Source organism: Capricornis sumatraensis, chromosome 4, assembly GCF_032405125.1.
Source record: "Capricornis sumatraensis isolate serow.1 chromosome 4, serow.2, whole genome shotgun sequence".
In the NCBI taxonomy this organism is placed as follows: domain Eukaryota; kingdom Metazoa; phylum Chordata; class Mammalia; order Artiodactyla; family Bovidae; genus Capricornis; species Capricornis sumatraensis.
The window spans coordinates 91,862,912-91,881,272 of NC_091072.1; the positions used below are offsets into that span (position 1 = coordinate 91,862,912).

The window sequence follows — 18,361 nt, forward strand, 5'->3', positions numbered from 1 at the left end:
TGAATATTCATTGGAAGCACTGACACTGAAGCTGAAACTCCAATACTTTGGCCACCTGATGTGAAGAACTGACTCACTGGAAAAGACCCTGACTCTGGAAACGATTGAAGGTGGAAGGAGAAGAGGACGACAGAGGATAAGATGGTTGAATGGCATTACCGACTCAATGGACATAAGTTTGAGTAAACTCTGGAAGTTGGTGATGGACAGGGAGGCCTGGTGTGCTGCAGTCCATGGGGTCTCAAAGAGTGGGACATGACTGAGCTACTGAACTGAACTGAATGAGTTGCTTTTTAGATGCACTTAAGGGTGGGGGTTGATTGCCAGTGGAGCCAGCCCTGTGATTAGAGGTTTGGAGGCTTCAGTCCCACGGCTGACCTCCAGGGAGAGAGTTTACAGGTGAAATCAGTCACCAATGGCCAATGGCTTAAACAGTCATTCCTGTGTAGTGAAGCCTCTGTAAAGCCCCAAAAGGATGGGTCTCCAGGAGCGTCCAGGTTGGTGAGCACATGGGATGTAGGGATGGGGTTGGGGAGGGTTGCAATCAGGGCCTGAAGAGAACATAGAGGTTCTACAGCCTTTCCACAAAACCTGCCCCCAAGGTATCTCTTCCATCTGGCATTCCTGAATTATACCATTTTGTAATAAACTGGTGATCTGGTAAGTTCTGTGAGCCACTCTGGTAGGTTACTCAAACCCAAGGAGGAGGCTGCTGGAACCTCTGAGATACAGCCGGTTGGGCAAAGGTATGAGTGATGACCTGGGTCTGAAGACCATTGTCTGAAATGGTGGAGTAGGGGTCAGGTAATGTAGGATGGAACCCTTAACCTGTGGGATCTGACACGGCCGCTGTGTGGATAATTTCAGAATTGAGTTGAACTGTAGGACAGCCATCTAATGTTGCAGAGTTGTTTGGTGGTGTGGGGAACTCCCTACCCTCGACATATGCAACGACATTTTGCCCACATGGGTCTGTAGGTTATGGAGGTCGGTGGGCTCCTGGTGGAACTGAGAACTGGGGGCTTGAGTTGAGACCTGGCGGGGAGCCAAGCTAGAGAGGGCGCAGGAGCCAGAGAGCAGGGGCGGGTGTGGGGAGGCCAGCAGGCCATCCTGAGTTGACATGCAGGAACGGTCTTTGGTCAAGCTGGGCTGACTTGGTGCTGGCTGGGCAAGTGGGAAGGCCCAGGGGCAGAGCTGATGGTAACTAACTAGAAAATCCATACCTTATTATTTTCTTCCAGCCCCACTGGTAGTATAGGATTGTCCTCAAAGTCAATTCATGCCTTGAATTGTCAAGTTTAAAGGAACAGGGCTACCCCAGTGGTGTCTGGAAGAATAAACCCAAGTACCCGGTGGTTTGTGGGCAAACTGGAACCGTCTCTGAAGTAGGTGTTGGTTTGGTCCTTAAAGGCCATCAAGCAAAGGGCTGAGTCACAGGGAGGCTGCCAGGGCATAGGAACTGCTTCTGGGGTGGCGATCACTCACCATGACATGGCCAAGACACTAGACACACTTGCCCTTAAAATCCAAGTGCAGAGACCTGGCTCTGCTGCCAAGGCTTTTCATGGGACTCAAAACTGAAAACACAGCATTAAGTTTCTGATCTTTGCCTCAAGGACGTTATTCAGACCTGCGGATGAACTTGCTTAGAAATACCAATGAAAGCTCAACTTGAATTATGGTGAAGTCCTGCACCTTCTGTTAAGGCTTCCGTTCTCAGGAGGGTTAGAGGCAGTTGCAGCATGTATTGACAAGTGGTTAAAACTGAAGTGAGTTTTGTAGAACTGTATCCTTACCCAGAGTGTTGTTTCATGAGGCTCGTTGGCCCTTTTGGAACAGAAAAATCTAGCATTGTGTTCATAATCCAGATTCCCCCAAGGTAGCCTGGCACAGAATAGAGACCTTACAAGAAAAATCTTGATTTTCCTGGGTGAGGGTGGAGCACAAAGAGCTGGAGCGTGAAGAGCTAGCGCAGCTGGGAGCAGTGTGCACAGATGCTGGGGGAAAACCACAGAAGAGCTCTGATGAGAAGAAATACAGCAGACATGATAAACGATTCATCTTTAGTTTCTTGGGCAGTTGGAAATGGATAAGAACTGCCTGACCAGCTAGGAGAGTATGTGTCAAGAAAAAAAAAAAAAATCATGATTCAGTGGAAGGAACATAGCAGATGAGGTCAGATACTCTAATACTGAAATCCTCAGGCTTATTGTATTCCACCTGGACAAGTCCATTCGTCAAGTTCAAAAGTCAGTGTCCTCATTAGTGGGAAAGGCATGCTTCTGCCACACAGAGTTGCTGGGAGATCAAAGCAATCATATATCGGAAAGTGCCTGGTTAAGGGGTTCATCTGTGGGGGGCGGGAAATGCAACTTAAACCTTGCAATCCTTAGAATTATTTTTGGACAGGAAATACATCAGAAGTAACCGCTACCTGTCTGCAGCTAAGCAGGAGAGCAGCAGCCACATGGCACAATTTATTGCAGCTGATTTTGAGACCAGCCAGCTGTGTGTCCTATTTCTGTGAATTATTGATTCCTGGAGTCTTACGTCTGTATCATTTTAAAGCTTCATTTTGTTGTTTGCTACTTCGAAGAGAATCATAGAACTGGCTATTAAAATTCAGTCTCCTCTAACCTTAGGAAATCTTTCTAGAGAAACAGATTACTTTCATATTTAAACCATATATTAGTCTCTCATCCTGAGGAGTTTGCCATAGAGATACATCAAGTCTAAGGTTCAGGAGAGCCAAGCCTCTTAGCCAGCAACTGTGACTTTACAGTTAATGAGCTAATCTGCTAGCCTGGCACTAGTCGACATCCATCTCTACTGTTGCGGTTAGTGTATCCCCACTGCCTGGTGTTGGCAGTGTTTAGTGACACTTACCCTTTTGCCCCTTCTGGGTTCCATACTGTGGAGGAAACACCCGAGAATCACAGGCCAGTTGAGCAATGAAGAACTTTACTGTTATTCTAGGTCTGCAACAAATGTTTCCCCCTTGCAGGGATTCTAGTTCACTGTGTTGAGAAACATGTCTCAGAGCTAAGACTGAAGTGGGCTTCCTGATGTCCATTGCAAACATAGGCTTTGTGACTCTCATAGTCAGATATGACTGAAGAGCGTGGCTAGGCTTGCAGAGAAAACGCCAGCCCACTTAGCAACCAGCCAGAGGGTCCACGGGACTGCTCTCCAAGCCTATACTTAATTACTAATACAACAGAGATAACTATGATGTGCCACCATCCCCTATGGGTGAGCTGCTTGTCAGTGGAGAGACCATGACTCGGAACAAACGTGGAAAGGGAGCAGAAGGACGAGAGATCCCAGAGACAGAGCCAAAGAGCAGTGCAAAAGCTGGGGCCTTGGGTAGAGACACTTCATACACTAGTAAACCAGTCCCAAGAGTAACAGATGGTCACCAAGCATGTTAGCTGTTTGTCACCTCCACCCCCTCCTCCTTTGCACCCATCTCCCCCTACTCCTCCTCTTCCTACCTTCGATGAAAGAACATGAAAGATGGAAGGGCCTAGAAATAAACCTGAAGTGTTTCGAGGTAGGAAATATCCATGGCGAGTCTATGAGGTGCGTGTGTGTTCGGTTGCTTCAGTTGTGTCTGACTCTTGGCGATCCTCTGGACTGTAGCCTACCAGGCTCTTCTGTTCATGGGATTCTCCAGGAAGGAATACTGGAGTGAGTTGCCATGCCCTCCTCCAGGGGATCTTCCCTACAAAGGGACTGAACCCCCGTCTCCTGCATTGCAGGTGGATTCTTTATTGCTGAGCCACCAGGAAGCTCGAGTCTATGATCAGTTCAGTTCATCGCACAGTCGTGCCTGGCTCTTTGTGACCCCATAGACTCCAGCATGCCAGGCTTCCATGAGCTTGCTCAAACTCCACTGTTTGAGTTTGCTCAAACTCAGTGGACTCCATGTCCATTGAGTCAGTGATGCCATCCAACCATCTCATCCTCTGTCACCCCCTTCTCCTCATGTTCTCAATCTTTCCCAGCATCAGGGTCTATTCCATTGAGTCAGTTCTTCATAAAACGTGGCCGAAGTAGTGGAGTTTCAGCTTCAGCATCAGTCCTTCCAATGAATATTTAGGACTTATTTCTTTAAGGATTGACTGGTTTGAGCTCCTTGCAGTCCAAGGGACTCTCAAGAGTCTTCTCCAACAACATAGTTCAAAAGCATCAATTCTTCAGCACTCAGGTTTCTTTATGGTCAATCTTGATACCAGCTTGTGGTTCAGCCAGCCAGCATTTTGCATGAGGTACTCTGCATATAAGTTAAATAAGCAGGATGACAATATACAGCCTTGATGTACTCCTTTCTCAATTTGGAACCAGCCTGTTGTTCCATGTCTGGTGTTCTAACTGTTGCTTCTATTAGTCTGTGATATCTTGTGCCAAAAAGCAGAGACGTTATCAGAGCAAGTGGGTCATATCATGATATCAACATGACATCAACATGAAGGACTCCACTTGGCCAAAAATGAGGAAACTTGAGCTACAAAAGAATGTTGCAGTTGATTGTAACACATTATATATAAAAAGACCCATAGATTCATATTGATAATGTACTTTTAAAAGGTCACTCCCCTCCCCACTGGAAAAAACCTCCTTGGGCCACCACTGGAAATATTTAGTCCACTAATTCTCTATTTTAAAAATGAAAGGAAAGAATTGGCATTCATTTTGCCTTTCTTGTACAAACCGTATGATCTGTTCCACAAACTTGGTAGAAAAAGTAGCATCTGGTTTGCTTTTCAATGTACTCACACAAGTCCCACAGCTTTATTAGCAAGAAATCCTGCATCTCAAGTTGGAGAACCCTACATCCCACCCTGGAGCTTCCCTGATGGTGCTCATAGTAAAGAACCCACCTACCAATGCAGGAGACGTCAGAGATGGAGGTTCAGTCACTGGATGGGGAAGATCCCCTGGAGGAGGGCATGGCAACCCACTCCAGTATTCTTGCCTGGAGAATCCCGTGGTCAGAGGAGCCTGGTGGGCTATGGGCCATGAGGGTGCAGAGAGTCAGACACGACTGAAGCGACTTAGCACACACGTCCCACCCTACTCCCTGTACAAGACTGGGGCTTCCTCTGCTCAAAGGGAGGGCAGACAGACCTGGCTCCAATGTCATAGGTCACATGATGTCACTGTGGAGCTTTGTCCTGCCCAGTCCCAGCCACCCTGCAGCTTTTTGCCTTTGCTCATTTCCAGCATGGCCCTGGGACCACGGAGGCAGGATGTGGCCTGACCCTCAGAATTAAATCCCTCTCCGTTCACACACAGAGCACATCATGGCCAGTTCTGACTAGTCTCCAAACTCAACCACGTGGTATGTCAGAACCAGTCACTTCATCTGTTCAACAAAATACTAGCTCTACAATGTAGCAGGTACCATTTAAGGCGTTTGGGATATATCAGTGAATAAACCAAGGATCCTTGCCCCCCTCAAGGGACTCGGGAAGTGGACACCTCCCACATCTCCCGTCAGGCCTTTATCTGAGCCCAGGTTACCAACAAAAACACATCCTCCCCTCCTGATGACTTTCGCTTTGGGTGAGGGGATGTTTTCTCACTCATGGATCATTCTTTCATTCATGGATATTCTCTCGTTCATGGATTCATTCTCTCCCCATGGATCACCTGACCCTCTCCTGTATTCCTGCCTGGGTAATCCCACAGACAGAGGAGCCTCATGAGCTACAGTCCACGGGGTCACAAGAATCAGGACATGACTTGGCAACTGAGCACGCATGCATCATGAAGGTACATGTCAAATGTGGGGACTGGATTTTGCTAACACACTCGCGCACCTCTTCTGTAGTCAGGTAGGACTTTCTGATTGTGTGAGTGAGTGCCACGAACGTGATCTTTCCACATATGTCAGGTTATTTCAGGTCTTAAAACTTCACATACACTACTTCATTTAAAATTGTGTTTCTTACCCATCTAGCACATCGTAAGGGCCAGGTGAACCTTACGGTGTGCTAGGTACTATTTGAAGGACTGAGGATATAGCAGTGAAAAAACAATACAGCAATAAAGCACAGCCATCATGAGTTTACCAGTGATGATATCTGACTTGACCCTAACAATCCTGCAAGATGGGTAAGAAACACAATGTTAAATGAAGTAGTATTAGTCCCCTCATTTCCTTTTCAGAACATGTACTAGCCCCTCTGGTGTGTGAAGTACCACGGAGAGCAAATTTCAGTGTGCTCAGAACTTGGCAGATGTCAGTTCAGAGTGGGGTTCAAGACACTGCAGTTTCACCAGTCTAAGAGATGGCGATGCATCTGTTCAGGACAGGGCTGGTTTTTTTTTTCCTCATAAAGCAAAGATGTAACAAAATTCTGGCCCCTTCCCTTCTAGTGTATTGTGGGAAATAGGCAGGTGGGGTGAGATGTTGCTATACCCTATTTCGTAGGGCGTGCTGCGATTCATGGGGTCGCAAAGAGTCGGACACGACTGAGCGACTGAACTGAACTGAATATACCTCTGCCTATAAAACACAGCCTGATTTCAGAGAACTGAAAACATGAAGGAAAAAAAACTACATCTTAGAATCTATGAAATGAGGCACTTGCGTGGCATTAGAATATAATAGTTGAGTGACTGGAGTCAGACAGAGGTGCCCCCGCTATTCAGTACCCCTGTAACTGTGGGCGAGCTTGAATTTCCTCACCTCCAACACGGCAGAAACCACCAAGGCTGCCTGTGATTAGACTTGACCCCGCCAGCTTGATATATTAGTTCTCTGCCCAGTGACATGAAAATCCACAAATGACCACTTTGTATTTCCTTCATCATTCCATACTTCTCTGAAGTGAAATAACTGGGTATAGAATAATAATACTCTCCTGCTTAGAGAGTATTAATCTTCACATTTTGCCCTATATACCTCTAAACTGTTTTACTCCTTTGCAAGAATGTATTTCGGGTATGATGTGTGTTAAAAGAAATATACATTTTAAAATGTGCTCAGTCGCTCAGGCATGCCAAATTCTTTGCAATCCCATGGACTGACAAGACGCCTGGAGTGGGTTGCTATTTCCTCTTCCAGAGCATTTTAAAATAATCAGAGTTAAAAAGCAAACCACAATCATTGCTTGATATGTGCACTGGTTGTTGCAGAGGGTGTGCCGCAAACCTTACTGAAAAAAGCAGTCACATTGTTAAATGAGTGTGACTTGCTGAGCACACTGGCTGGTGTCCAGCACAGTGGGTCTCGGTGGACATGGCACATGAATGTGTTTCCCTCTGGAAGGCAACCTCTTCTCTCTGCCCCCCTCTCTCTTTCACTGCTGTTTCTCAGCACTTGGAACCGTGCTCAGAACATGGAAAGACTCAGTATACATTTGATGAACGTGTGAACCTCAGACTATCTCTTGTGGGTGGTCAGGAGGAGGCCTGGGGGTTGGGGAAAACTTCAGCTGGTGGCACTGGCCTTAATGCAGAGAGAACAGGCTGAGGCCCATAGCTGAGAAGGGTGAATGGCTGGAATTGCGAAACCAAACCCAAGAGGAGTGAGGGAGCTACTCAAGCCGGGCCCCAGGGGCGGGTGTTCCTTAAAGGAGTACTTCTAGGTCTTCTAAGACTTCTTTAAAAAATGAACTGTAGTTCACTTACAATGTTTCAAGTGTTCAGCCAGGTGATTCAGTTATATGTATATATATATATATTCTCTTTTGGATTCTTTTCCATTATAGGCTACTATAAAATACTGAATATAATTTCTGTGCTATAAAATAGGTCCTTGTTGTTGAGCTATTTTATATATAGTAGTATGTATCTGTTAATCCCAAACTCCTAATTTATCGCCTCTTCTTACAGTGACTTCCCCTTTGGTGACCACAAGTTTGTTTTCTGTGTCTGTGAGTCTTATCTGTTTCATAAATAAGTTCATTTGTTTCAGTTTTTCTGGATTCCACATTAAGTGCTATCACATGGCATTTGTTTTTTTCTGACTTACTTAATATGATCATCTCTAGGTCCATCCATATTGCTACAAATGGCCTTATTTCATTCATTTTAACGGCTGAGTGATACTCCATTGTATATACGTGCCACTTCTTTATCCATTCATCTTTCAACAGACATTGAGATTGCTCCCATGTCTTGGCCATTGTAGTGCTCCTGTGAACTCTGGGGTGCGTGTATCTTTTCGAATTATAGCTTTGTCCAGATACATGCCCAGGAGTAGGATTGCAGGATCATATGGTAATTCTGTCTTTAGTTTTCTGAGGAAACTCCATAGTGTTTTCCAGCTTTTGTTATTTGCAGACTTTCTGATCATGGCCATTCTGACTGGTGTGAGGCGATACCTCATTGTAGCTTCAATTTGCATTTCTTAAAAATAAGCAATATCGAACTTCTTTTCATGTGCCTGTAGGCCATCTGTATATTGCCTTTGGAGAGATGTCTATTTAGGTTTTCTGCCTGGTTTTTGATTGGGTTGTTTCTTTTTGATATTGAGCTCTATAAGCTGTTTATATATTTTGGAAATTAATCTCTTGTTGGTTGCATTGTTTGCAAATATTTTCTCCTGTAGGTTTTCTTCTCATTTTGTTTATGGTTTCCTTTGCTGTGCAAAAGCTTTGAGGTTTAATTATGTTCTATTTGTTTATTTTTGCTTTTGTTTCTACTCTAAGAGACATATCAAAAAAAATATTGCTGTGATTTATATATCAAAGCATGTTCTGCCTGTTTTCCTCGAGGAGTTTTATAGTATCCAGTCTTACATTTAGGCCTTTAATTAATTTTGAGTTTGTTTTTGTATATGGTGTTAGAAAACGTTCTAATTTCATTCTTTTCCCAGCACCACTTATTGAAGAGATGGTCTTTTCTCCATTGTTCTGGCCTCCTTTGTCATAGATTACCATAAGTGCATGGGTTTATCTTGGGGCATTCTATCCCATTCCATTGATATATCTGTCTGTTTTTGTGCCAGTACTAAACTGTTTTGACAGTGTAGTCTGAAGCCAGGGAGCATGATTCTTCCAATTCCATTCTTCTTTCCCAAGCTTGTTTTTTTAATTATTTATTTTAATTGGAGGCTAATTACTTTACAGTATTGTAGTGATTTTTGCCATACATCGACATGAATCAGCCATGGGCGCACATGTGTTCCCCATCCTGAAACCCCCTCTTACCTCCCTCCCCATTCCATCCCCAAGGGTCATCCCTGTGCACCAGCCCTGAGCACCCTGTCTCATGCATCGAACCTGGACTGGTGATCCGCTTCACATATGATAATATACACGTTTCAACACTACCCTCTCAAATCATCCCACCCTCGCCTTCTCCTACAGAGTCCCAAAGACTGTTCTTTACATCTGTGTCTCTTTTGCTGTCTCGCATATAAGGGTCATCATTACCATCTTTCTAAATTCCATATATATCCTTTAGTATACTGTACTGGTGTTTTTCTGACTTACTTCACTCTGTATAATAGGCTCGTTTCATCCACCTCATCAGAACTGATTCAAATGCACTCTTTTTAATGGCTGAGTAATATTCCATTATGTATATGTACCACAGCTTTCTTATCCATTCATCTGCCGATGGGCATCTAGGTTGCTTCCCTGTCCTGGCTATTGTAAACAGTGCTGTGATGAACATTGGGGTACACGTGTCTCTTTCAGTTCTGGTTTCCTCGGTGTGTATGCCCAGCAGTGGGATTGCTGGGTTGTATGGCAGTTCTATTTCAGTTTTTTAAGGAATCTCCACACTGTTCTCCATAGTGGCTGTACTAGTTTGCATTCCCACCAACAGTGTAAGAGGGTTCCCTTTTCTCCACACCCTCTCCAGCATTTATTGCTTGTAGACTTTTGGATCGCAGCCATTCTGACAGGCATGAGATGGTACCTTGTTGTGGTTTTGATTTGCATTTCTCTGATAATGAGTGATGTTGAGCATCTTTTCATGTGTTTGTTAGCCATCTGTATGTCTTCTTTGGAAAAATGTCTGTTTAGTTCTTTGATCCATTTTTTGATTGGGTCATTTATTTTTCTGGAATTGAGCTACATGAGCTGCTTGTATATTTTTGAGATTCTTTGTCAGTTGCTTCATTTGCTATTATTTTCTCCCATTCTGAAGGCTGTCTTTTCACCTTGCTTATAGTTTCCTTCGTTGTGCAAAAGCTTTTAATTAGGTCCCATTTGTTTATGTTTGCTTTTATTTCCATTACTCTGGGAGGTGGGTCATAGAGGATCCTGCTGTGATTTATGTTAGTGTTTTGCCTGTGTTTTCCTCCCAAGCTTGTTTTAACTATTTTTGGTCTTTTGTGTTCCCATACAAATTTAAATTGTTTTCTTCTGGTTCTGTGAAAAGTGCCATTGGTAATTCGATAGGAATCGTATTAAATTGGCAGATTGCCTTGGGTACTGTGGTCATTTTCACAGTATTGATTCCTCCAAGCCAAGAACATGGCCCACTTTCCATCTATTTGTGTCCTCCTCAGTTTCTCTGAGCAATGTCTTGTAGTTTTCAGAGTACAGGTTTTTTGCCTCCATGGGTAAGTTTATTCCTAGGTATTTTATTCCTTTTTGATGTGATGGTAAATGGGATTGTTTCCTTAATATCTGATAGTTGTTAGTATACAGAAATAAAACAGATTTCTGTATGTTAATTTTGAATCCTGCAACTTTATCAAAGTCATTGATGAGCTCTAGTACTTTTCTAATGTCACTTTTAGGATTTTTCTATGTATAATATCATGTTACATGCAGACAGTGAGTTTTACTTTTTCCTTTCCAATTGGGATTCCCTTTGTTTTTCTTCTCTGATTGCTAGGACTTCCAAAACTATGTTGAAGAAAAGTGGCAAGAGTAGGCATTCTTGTTTTTTTCCTGTTCTTAGAGGGAATGCTGTTAGCTTTTCACCATTGAAAATGATGTTAGCCATGGGTTTGTCATATACTGCTTTTATTATGTTGAGGTAGAGTCCATCTATGCCCATTTTCTGAAGACTTTTAAAATCATAAATGGATGTTGATTTTTATTTCTAAGTTTTTTTTCTTTGAATGTTGAATTTTTATCAAAAGTGTTTTCTGCACCTGCTGAGATAATCATATGCTTTTTATCCTGTTAATGTAATATGTCACACTGATTGATTTGTGGATACTGAAAAATCCTTCAAGTCCCACTTGATCATGGTGTATGATCCTTTTAGTGTATTGAGTTTGCCAATATTTTGTTGATAAGTTTTTGCATCTATGTTCACCAGTGATATCTGCCTGTATTTTTCTTTTTTGTGTGATATCTTTGTCTGGTTTTGGTATCAGGGTGATGGAGGCCTCACAGAATTTTTGGAATTAGGAATTTGGAATACAGAAATTTTGGAATTTCTGTAATTTTTTGGAATAGTTTCAGAAGAATAGGTGTTACCTATTCTTTAAATGTCTGTTATTAATCCCTTCTAGTGTATTTTTCATTCTAGTTATTGTATACTTCATCTGCTGGGTGGTTCTCTGTATTCTCTAATTGTTTATTTAAAACTTCTAACTTCTCACTCTGCAGCTATTCTGCTCCCAAGTTCTTTGATCATCTTTAAGATCATTACTCTGAACTCTTTCTCAGATGGATCATCTTTCTCCACTTCATTTAGTTCTTCTCCTGGAATTTTATTCCTTGATCTAGAACACAATCTTCTGCTACCTCATTTTGTCTCAGTTGCTGTTTCTATTTTTATGTCTATTGTAGATTAGTTATATTTCTCAACCTTGGACAAGTGGCCCTCTGTAGGAGATGTCCTATGCGTCCCAGCTGTGTACTCCCCTTTCATCACTGAAGCTAAATGCTCTAGGGGTTCCCCTAAGAGGGCTGCAAGGGTCCTTCTTTGTGGTGGGCTGATTATGCAGGCAGTCTAGTAGGCTTGGTTGGTTGACATGCCCTGCTCTATGCAGATGCTGCTAGTACTGTTTAGTCGGGCCAGGTTACCAGTTGGTTGGTTGTGCAACCCTGGGAGGGCTTGGAGGTGGTGCTGGCTCACTGGTGGGCAGACACAGAGTCCCAAAGACTCGGGCTGTTGCCCACCTACTGACAGGTGAAATCAGATACTGGGGTTAGTGCTGGACTACTAGCAGGCAGAGCTGGTTCCTAGAGTCTGGCTGGAGGGCCCAGGGGTCTCAGAGCTCATTTCAGATCAGTGATTTAGGGGGTCAGAGGGAGGGTGGGGAGTTTCCCAATACAGTTGGGTATGAAGTTCGTGGTATCCAGAAGGGTGCATTGGCCTGCTGGTGGGCAGGGCCAGGGCTCAGCTGGCACCAGGGTAGGGTCCATCTTGCGTTGTGGGATCATAGTTTTCAGGCTTCTAGTGTCTGTCCCCTGGTGGGTGAGGCTGATCTGGAGGCTTGTGCAGGCTTCCTGAAGAGAAAGGCATAAGCCTGTCCACTGGTGAGTGGACCTGGGTCTTGGCTCTCCAGTGGGAAGGGCCCTTCGGGGATGTTTGCCCCGAAGCATCCCAGTCTGGGGACTTCCCAGGTGGCACTAGTGGTAAAGAATCCACCTGCCTATGCAAGACACAGGAGACATGGGTTCGATCCCTGGATCGGGAAGATCTGGAGGAGAAAACGGCAACCCACTTCAGAGTTCTTGCCTGGAAAACTCCATGGAGAGAGGAACCTGGCTGCTACAGTCCATCAGGTTGCAAAGAACTGGCCATGACTGAGTGACCAAGCATGCACGTGTCCCAGCCCTGGAGCCCATAGCCTGTGGGTGAGGCCAGGTCTTGGTGCTAATGACTCAGTACGGCAGCCGCCAGGAGTGTTCATGTGGCTGAATATTCCCCAGTGTGTCTGCCATCCATGTCTATGTACCCAGAGTGAGCCAAGCTCCTGCCTCTCCAGGAAACCTTCCAAGACCAGCAGGCAGGTCTGGCTTAGCCTTCTGTCAAATGGATGCTTTTGCCCTGGGTCTTGGTATGCATGAGATTTTGTGGGCACCCTTGGTGTGCATGAGATTTTTGTGTGCATGACAGTGAAGTCTGTGTCCCCCTCAATCCAGTGGGGCTCCTGCAGTTAAGCCCCACTTGGTTTCAAAGCCAAATGCTCTGGGGCTTATCTTTCTGATGTTGAACTTTGGGCTGGGGAGCCAGACTGTGGGGCTCAGAACGCTCACTCCTGTAGAAGAACCTCTGCAGTATAATTATTCTCGTTTGTGGGTTGCCCACCCAGGGGGGGATGGGATTTGATTATATCACCAGTCCACCCTACCCGCCCCCCCCCATCTCATTCTGGTTCCTTCTTTGCCTTTAGTTGTAGGTATTTCCTGGTAGGTTCTAGTCTTTTTCGTCGATGGTTGTTCCCCAGATAGGTGTGATTTTGGTGTGCTCATGAGAGGAAGTGAGCTCAGGGTCTTTCTACTCTGCCATCTTTGCCTCTCTCCCTTTCGCAATATTTTTTGCCTACAGTACTGAAGCACTGATATAGCAGAGAAAATACAGTGATGGGCTTCCTGGCTCTTGCTTAGAGGCAGAGAATATGCTGAGCACTGTACCCAGCACAGCACCAGGCATGGTGAGCAGGAAGGAAAGGTCTTTGGCTTAGTCCTAATATCCAGCTGCAAAGGGCTAACTCTGGCTTCTCCCAACACCTGGGGTTGCTCCGGAACAGAGACATGAACGTGCCCCTGGGAAATTCTCACCTATATACACCTGATGATTGCAAGTTAAAAAAAACACAAACACCTCCTTTTCCAGTTCTGAGTGGGACTTTGGAAATTCCAAGGATGTTCTTGAAGAATAGAAAAATCTTCACGATTGGTGTGTGTGTGTGTGGTATGCTCAGTCATGGCTGCTTCTTTGCGACCCCATGGACTATAGCCCACCAGGCTCCTCTGTCCATGCGGTTTTCCAGGCAATAGAGTGGGTTGCCATTTCCTCCACCGGGGACCTTCCTGACCCAGGGATTGAACTCAAGTCTCCTGCATTGGCAGGTGGATTCTTTACCACTAGCCAAGACTTGGGGGAGCTGCCTAATCTGTTACAAATCTATTATGTTACTGAAATTAGTTTGAAAAGATGGTTCGTCAAGAAGTTTCACAGGCAAAAGTCCTCAACCTACCTAAATACCCCCCCCCCATTTTCTCACCTTCCAGGTGACCCTGTACAAGGGCTCTGACATGGAGGACTTCGGATTCAGTGTAGCAGATGGCTTGCTGGAGAAAGGAGTCTATGTCAAAAACATTCGCCCAGCTGGGCCAGGAGATCTTGGTGGCCTAAAGCCCTACGATAGGCTCTTACAGGTAAGACCTCAGATGAAATTTTATCTAACTCTTTAAAGTCTTATTTGACCAGTGCTCACACATCCTCCTTTGCCTCAAGACCAGATCAGAGGCCCTCCTAGAGAGGATAGACACTTTTTCCCTTAGTAGAATTTACCAGTTACCGAAACAGTGTGTTTCCCTGAATACATTCCCCAGCAGATTCTAAACTTGAGAACAGGCATGTGTGCATGCTCTTGCTTCATGTCAGTCTCTCTGCAACCCTGTGGACTACAGCCCACCAGGCTCCTCTGTCCATGGGGTCCTCCAGGCAAGAAAACTGGGGTGCACTGCCGTGCTGTTACCTTATTCTCCCATTTCCCATTTTGCAGTGTTTGATAGCTCATCTCACACAGCATCTAAAATCCAAAAGCTGAACCATATTTACTTAATGGAGTAATATCATGATCAGGTTTGGTTTTACTGAGGAAAGCAAATTCCTAAATCTTACGTCCAGTTTTCAGGAAGAGCATTTTGCAGGAACAGGAGAAGCGTCGCCATCAGTCTTGAACATGTATTCAAATAGAATGAGTTTGTCCCTAAATAGCTGATTTTCAAAGCATGAGGCTGCTCTGATGGTTGGCTTTTAGACACGTGTTCACCGAAGCAAGTTTACACTGATTCATTAGACAGTTTTAAAACCAATTCGGATGATCTTTTTACCATGGCAATATAACAATTAGACTTGTTCTAAGACTATGGGACACTCTGATTTTTCATAGATACTCCATTATTTGTTGAGTAAATAATGATGGACAAATGATTTGACGTCTGTAAATTAGAGACATACCTACTTTTGTGGAAGCTGAGGCTATAGAAGCAGACTGGACTCAGAATTGTGACGGGCACTGAATGCCAAGCTTTTAAGACTTTATTCTGGAGGTATATTAATTTCTTAAGCAGAATGACATAGTTCATAATTCAGAAAGACAATACAATTATGTCATAGGTGGACTGCTGTAGGGTGAAGAAGGGGAGGACCACAAGAAAGGAGACCAGGGGGGTAAGGGTAAGATGTTTGTACCAGACCTGACCCTTTAATGCCTTCTGTGCATCCTGGTGGAGCAGTCTGTAAGGCAGCTTACAGTTTGCATTTGTTGCTTAAGAGAGATGTTAGAGCCAAAACTAAAGATTAGGAATACTGAACACATGGATTTGGATAAAGTTGCCTAGGGTGGATTTCTAGTAAGAAAGAGAACTGAAGATAGAACTCTAAGGAAAACAAAATTTAAAGGATAGGATGAAGTAAAGGCGGGAAAGGACTGAAAGTGAGCAGTTAAAATGGTATGAAGGTCAGAGCAATGTGGTGTCATCAGAGCCAAGGAAGGAGTTTTCAGGATGAGTAGGTGTCAAGAGTGGCTAAAGGGGATGAGCACTCAAAACACCATTCCTATGTTGAACAACTGGGGTCATTTATACAATATAAGGCTTCCCTGGTTGCTCAGCGGTAAAGAATCTGCCTGCCAATGCAAGAGACACAGGTTCAATCCCTGGGTCGGGAAGATCCCCTGGAGAAGAAAATGGCAAGCCACCCCAGTATTCTTACCTGGGAAATCTCATAGACAGAGGAGCCTGGCAAGCTACAGTCCATGGGGTCACAAGAGAGTCGGACATGACTTACCAACTAAACAACAACAATACAATATAATGGTCAGGTCCCAAACTGAGAAGATGGGAGAGAGAATGAAAAGTCAAGGACTGGGAGGAAGCAGCATGGAGATGGTTTTTAAACTTGCAGTGGGGGTGGGAAGAATAAGGAAACGTGAAAGATGAGCACACGTACAAGCTCAGAAGGGGCTGGGATCATAAGAACTGCGGAGAGAGGTGGTTCAGTATCATCAAGAGCACGAGTTGTGGGGGACTTCCCCAGCAACCCACTGGTTAAGACTCTGCCTTGCAATGCAGGGAGCATGGGTTCAGTGCCTGGTCTGGGAGCTAAGCTCCCACATGCTGCAGGGTGCAGCCAAAAATGTTTAAAAAGAAAGAAAACAAAAAACAAAGCACAGCACAAACTTCGGAATCAGCCAGACTGCCTGAGGTCACATCTTTGCTGGACCGCTCACCAACATCCTCTCTGGACCACTTACCAACTGCTGGTCTTAGGCACTTCTCCTAACCATTATGTGCCTCACTTTCCTCGTCCGTAAATTGGGGATGACAGCACTTTGGAGCACCTGCCATGAGTAAGGCTATTTGCTCAGCTGGGGGATGTTACATGTGTCCCTGCTCCCTGCCATCAAGGGCCTTACAGTTTAGTAGCAGAGAATAAGTAAGCTTATGCCCCTCTTACAGTGTGCTCAGGGCTGGGATAGACTTTCTGTACAGAGTGCTCATTTAAGCACTTTCGAGACTCTTTATCAACCTGTTATATCTGAAATGTTACTCTGGGTTTTGGGAATTATAACAGTAATTCACCATGGTGCTTCTTGCCATTTCAGGTTAACCATGTCCGAACGAGAGACTTTGACTGCTGCCTTGTTGTACCCCTCATAGCGGAATCTGGTAATAAGCTGGACCTGGTGATTAGTAGAAACCCCCTGGCTTCACAGAAGTCCTTAGAACACACTCTACCAGGAGGAGAATGGAGCGAGCAGAACAGTGCTTTTTTCCAGCAGCCGAGCCACGGTGGTAATTTGGAGATACGAGAACCCACTAATACATTATAGCAACGCTTTTTATAAAGCGGGACAAAAGACGATATCTACATGGTGCTAAAAAAAAAAAAATCCCGTTAAGATTTCTGTGACAGCTGAAGCACAGATAATCACGTGGCATTAACTGCAAGCACAGGGGTCTTTTAAATCTCTCATGGCTCATGTTCACTTCCCTTTTCAAGTTGAAGAGGTTTCTTTGTTGGTGATCACTCTGGTAAATGCCAGGCAATCCCCTGCCAAACCCAATGGTGGAAAAAAAGAAAAACAGGCCACCCCTCTCTACAGTTAACATCAGAGGACATTTGTTCACAAGTCCATCTTCCTGTTCCTTTTTAAAAAGAGAAATGTCTGTTTGAAAATATTCTCTAATTTCCTTAATTCACTTTGAAATCAGTTTCTTACTACAAAGTTATTCATGGAAGAATTTAACTGACAAGGCTTTTCATAAAGCTGGCTCTGCTAGAACTAGTCTGGTGAGCTGCTGGGACTGCTGCTATGGGAGGGGTACAGGTATAAAATTATCTTACGACGTTTCAGCAACGGTGCACGTAGGAGACCATAATAGGTGGTGGTACATGTTTTGCCCGCGTATAGGAATGATTTTAACTAAGATGTAAGTTATTCCCTATGCAACAAATCATCAAACAGGATATGTCTTGTGACCTGTTTTGGGGTTTGTTTTTTTTTAAGGACACATTTTTTAATAGCTGAAAACTCTCTGGCAATGAATTAGGGTGTTTAGTAACACTGAGAATTAGTTAAATTATCTTATTTTTAAAATTCAAGACTAAGAATTTAAGAGAAAATGAAGAGTCTATTAAAATGAGGTTTATCTTAAGGATAGGCAAATGAAACTCATACTGCTTGACATGTTTTGAACACTGGTCATACTGAGGGGTGTACAGCACATGTACGTAAATGACTCTGGACTGTCTTTTGTGCTGAGCCATGCCACTGACTGAAATTGTAAATACATTTTCACAAAATGCATTGCCAATTATTACCATCCCCCAAAGCAATAAACTGTGACAGTTGCTTTTAATGTCTGTCAGCAACTGTTTTCATTTGTTCAGCTATTTTGAATAGTTACACTAATAACTGTTATTTGGTGAATATTTAAAAAAAATAGATCTGTATATTGATTGTAGAATCTCCATACTGAAAAATTATTTTCCAAACATTTTTATTTTGGTCAATAATTAAAACAACTGCTTAAGTAAACTGAACACTGTGTCCTTTGTTTAAGGAAAAAGTTCACCTTTTGTTTCTGTGCAAAGAAATATATTATTTCAATCATATTTCAGAACCGCCAGGGCAAGAAAGTATAAAGCAGAATCATGTTACGAAAAAGATCATGAGTCACTTAAATATGTATTTTTATTTGTAACAAACAAGTATTAAACTGTAAAGTATTTTTGTACAAATTTAATACTT

At 43.8% G+C, this 18,361-nt stretch overlaps 1 protein-coding gene across 4 annotated transcripts in view; it reads left to right on the forward strand.

Annotated features, from left to right (window-relative positions):
* Positions 1 to 16,939, forward strand: part of GRIP1 (glutamate receptor interacting protein 1) — a 466,465-nt gene extending 449,526 nt beyond the window's left edge. For all 4 annotated transcript variants that reach the window (XM_068969892.1, XM_068969893.1, XM_068969894.1 and 1 more), the window contains 2 exons: positions 14,109 to 14,255; positions 16,712 to 16,939. In XM_068969892.1, coding sequence (XP_068825993.1) covers positions 14,109 to 14,255; positions 16,712 to 16,939 — 375 coding nt within the window. The remainder of the gene's footprint in view (positions 1 to 14,108; positions 14,256 to 16,711) is intronic.
* Positions 16,940 to 18,361: the final 1,422 nt, after the last annotated feature.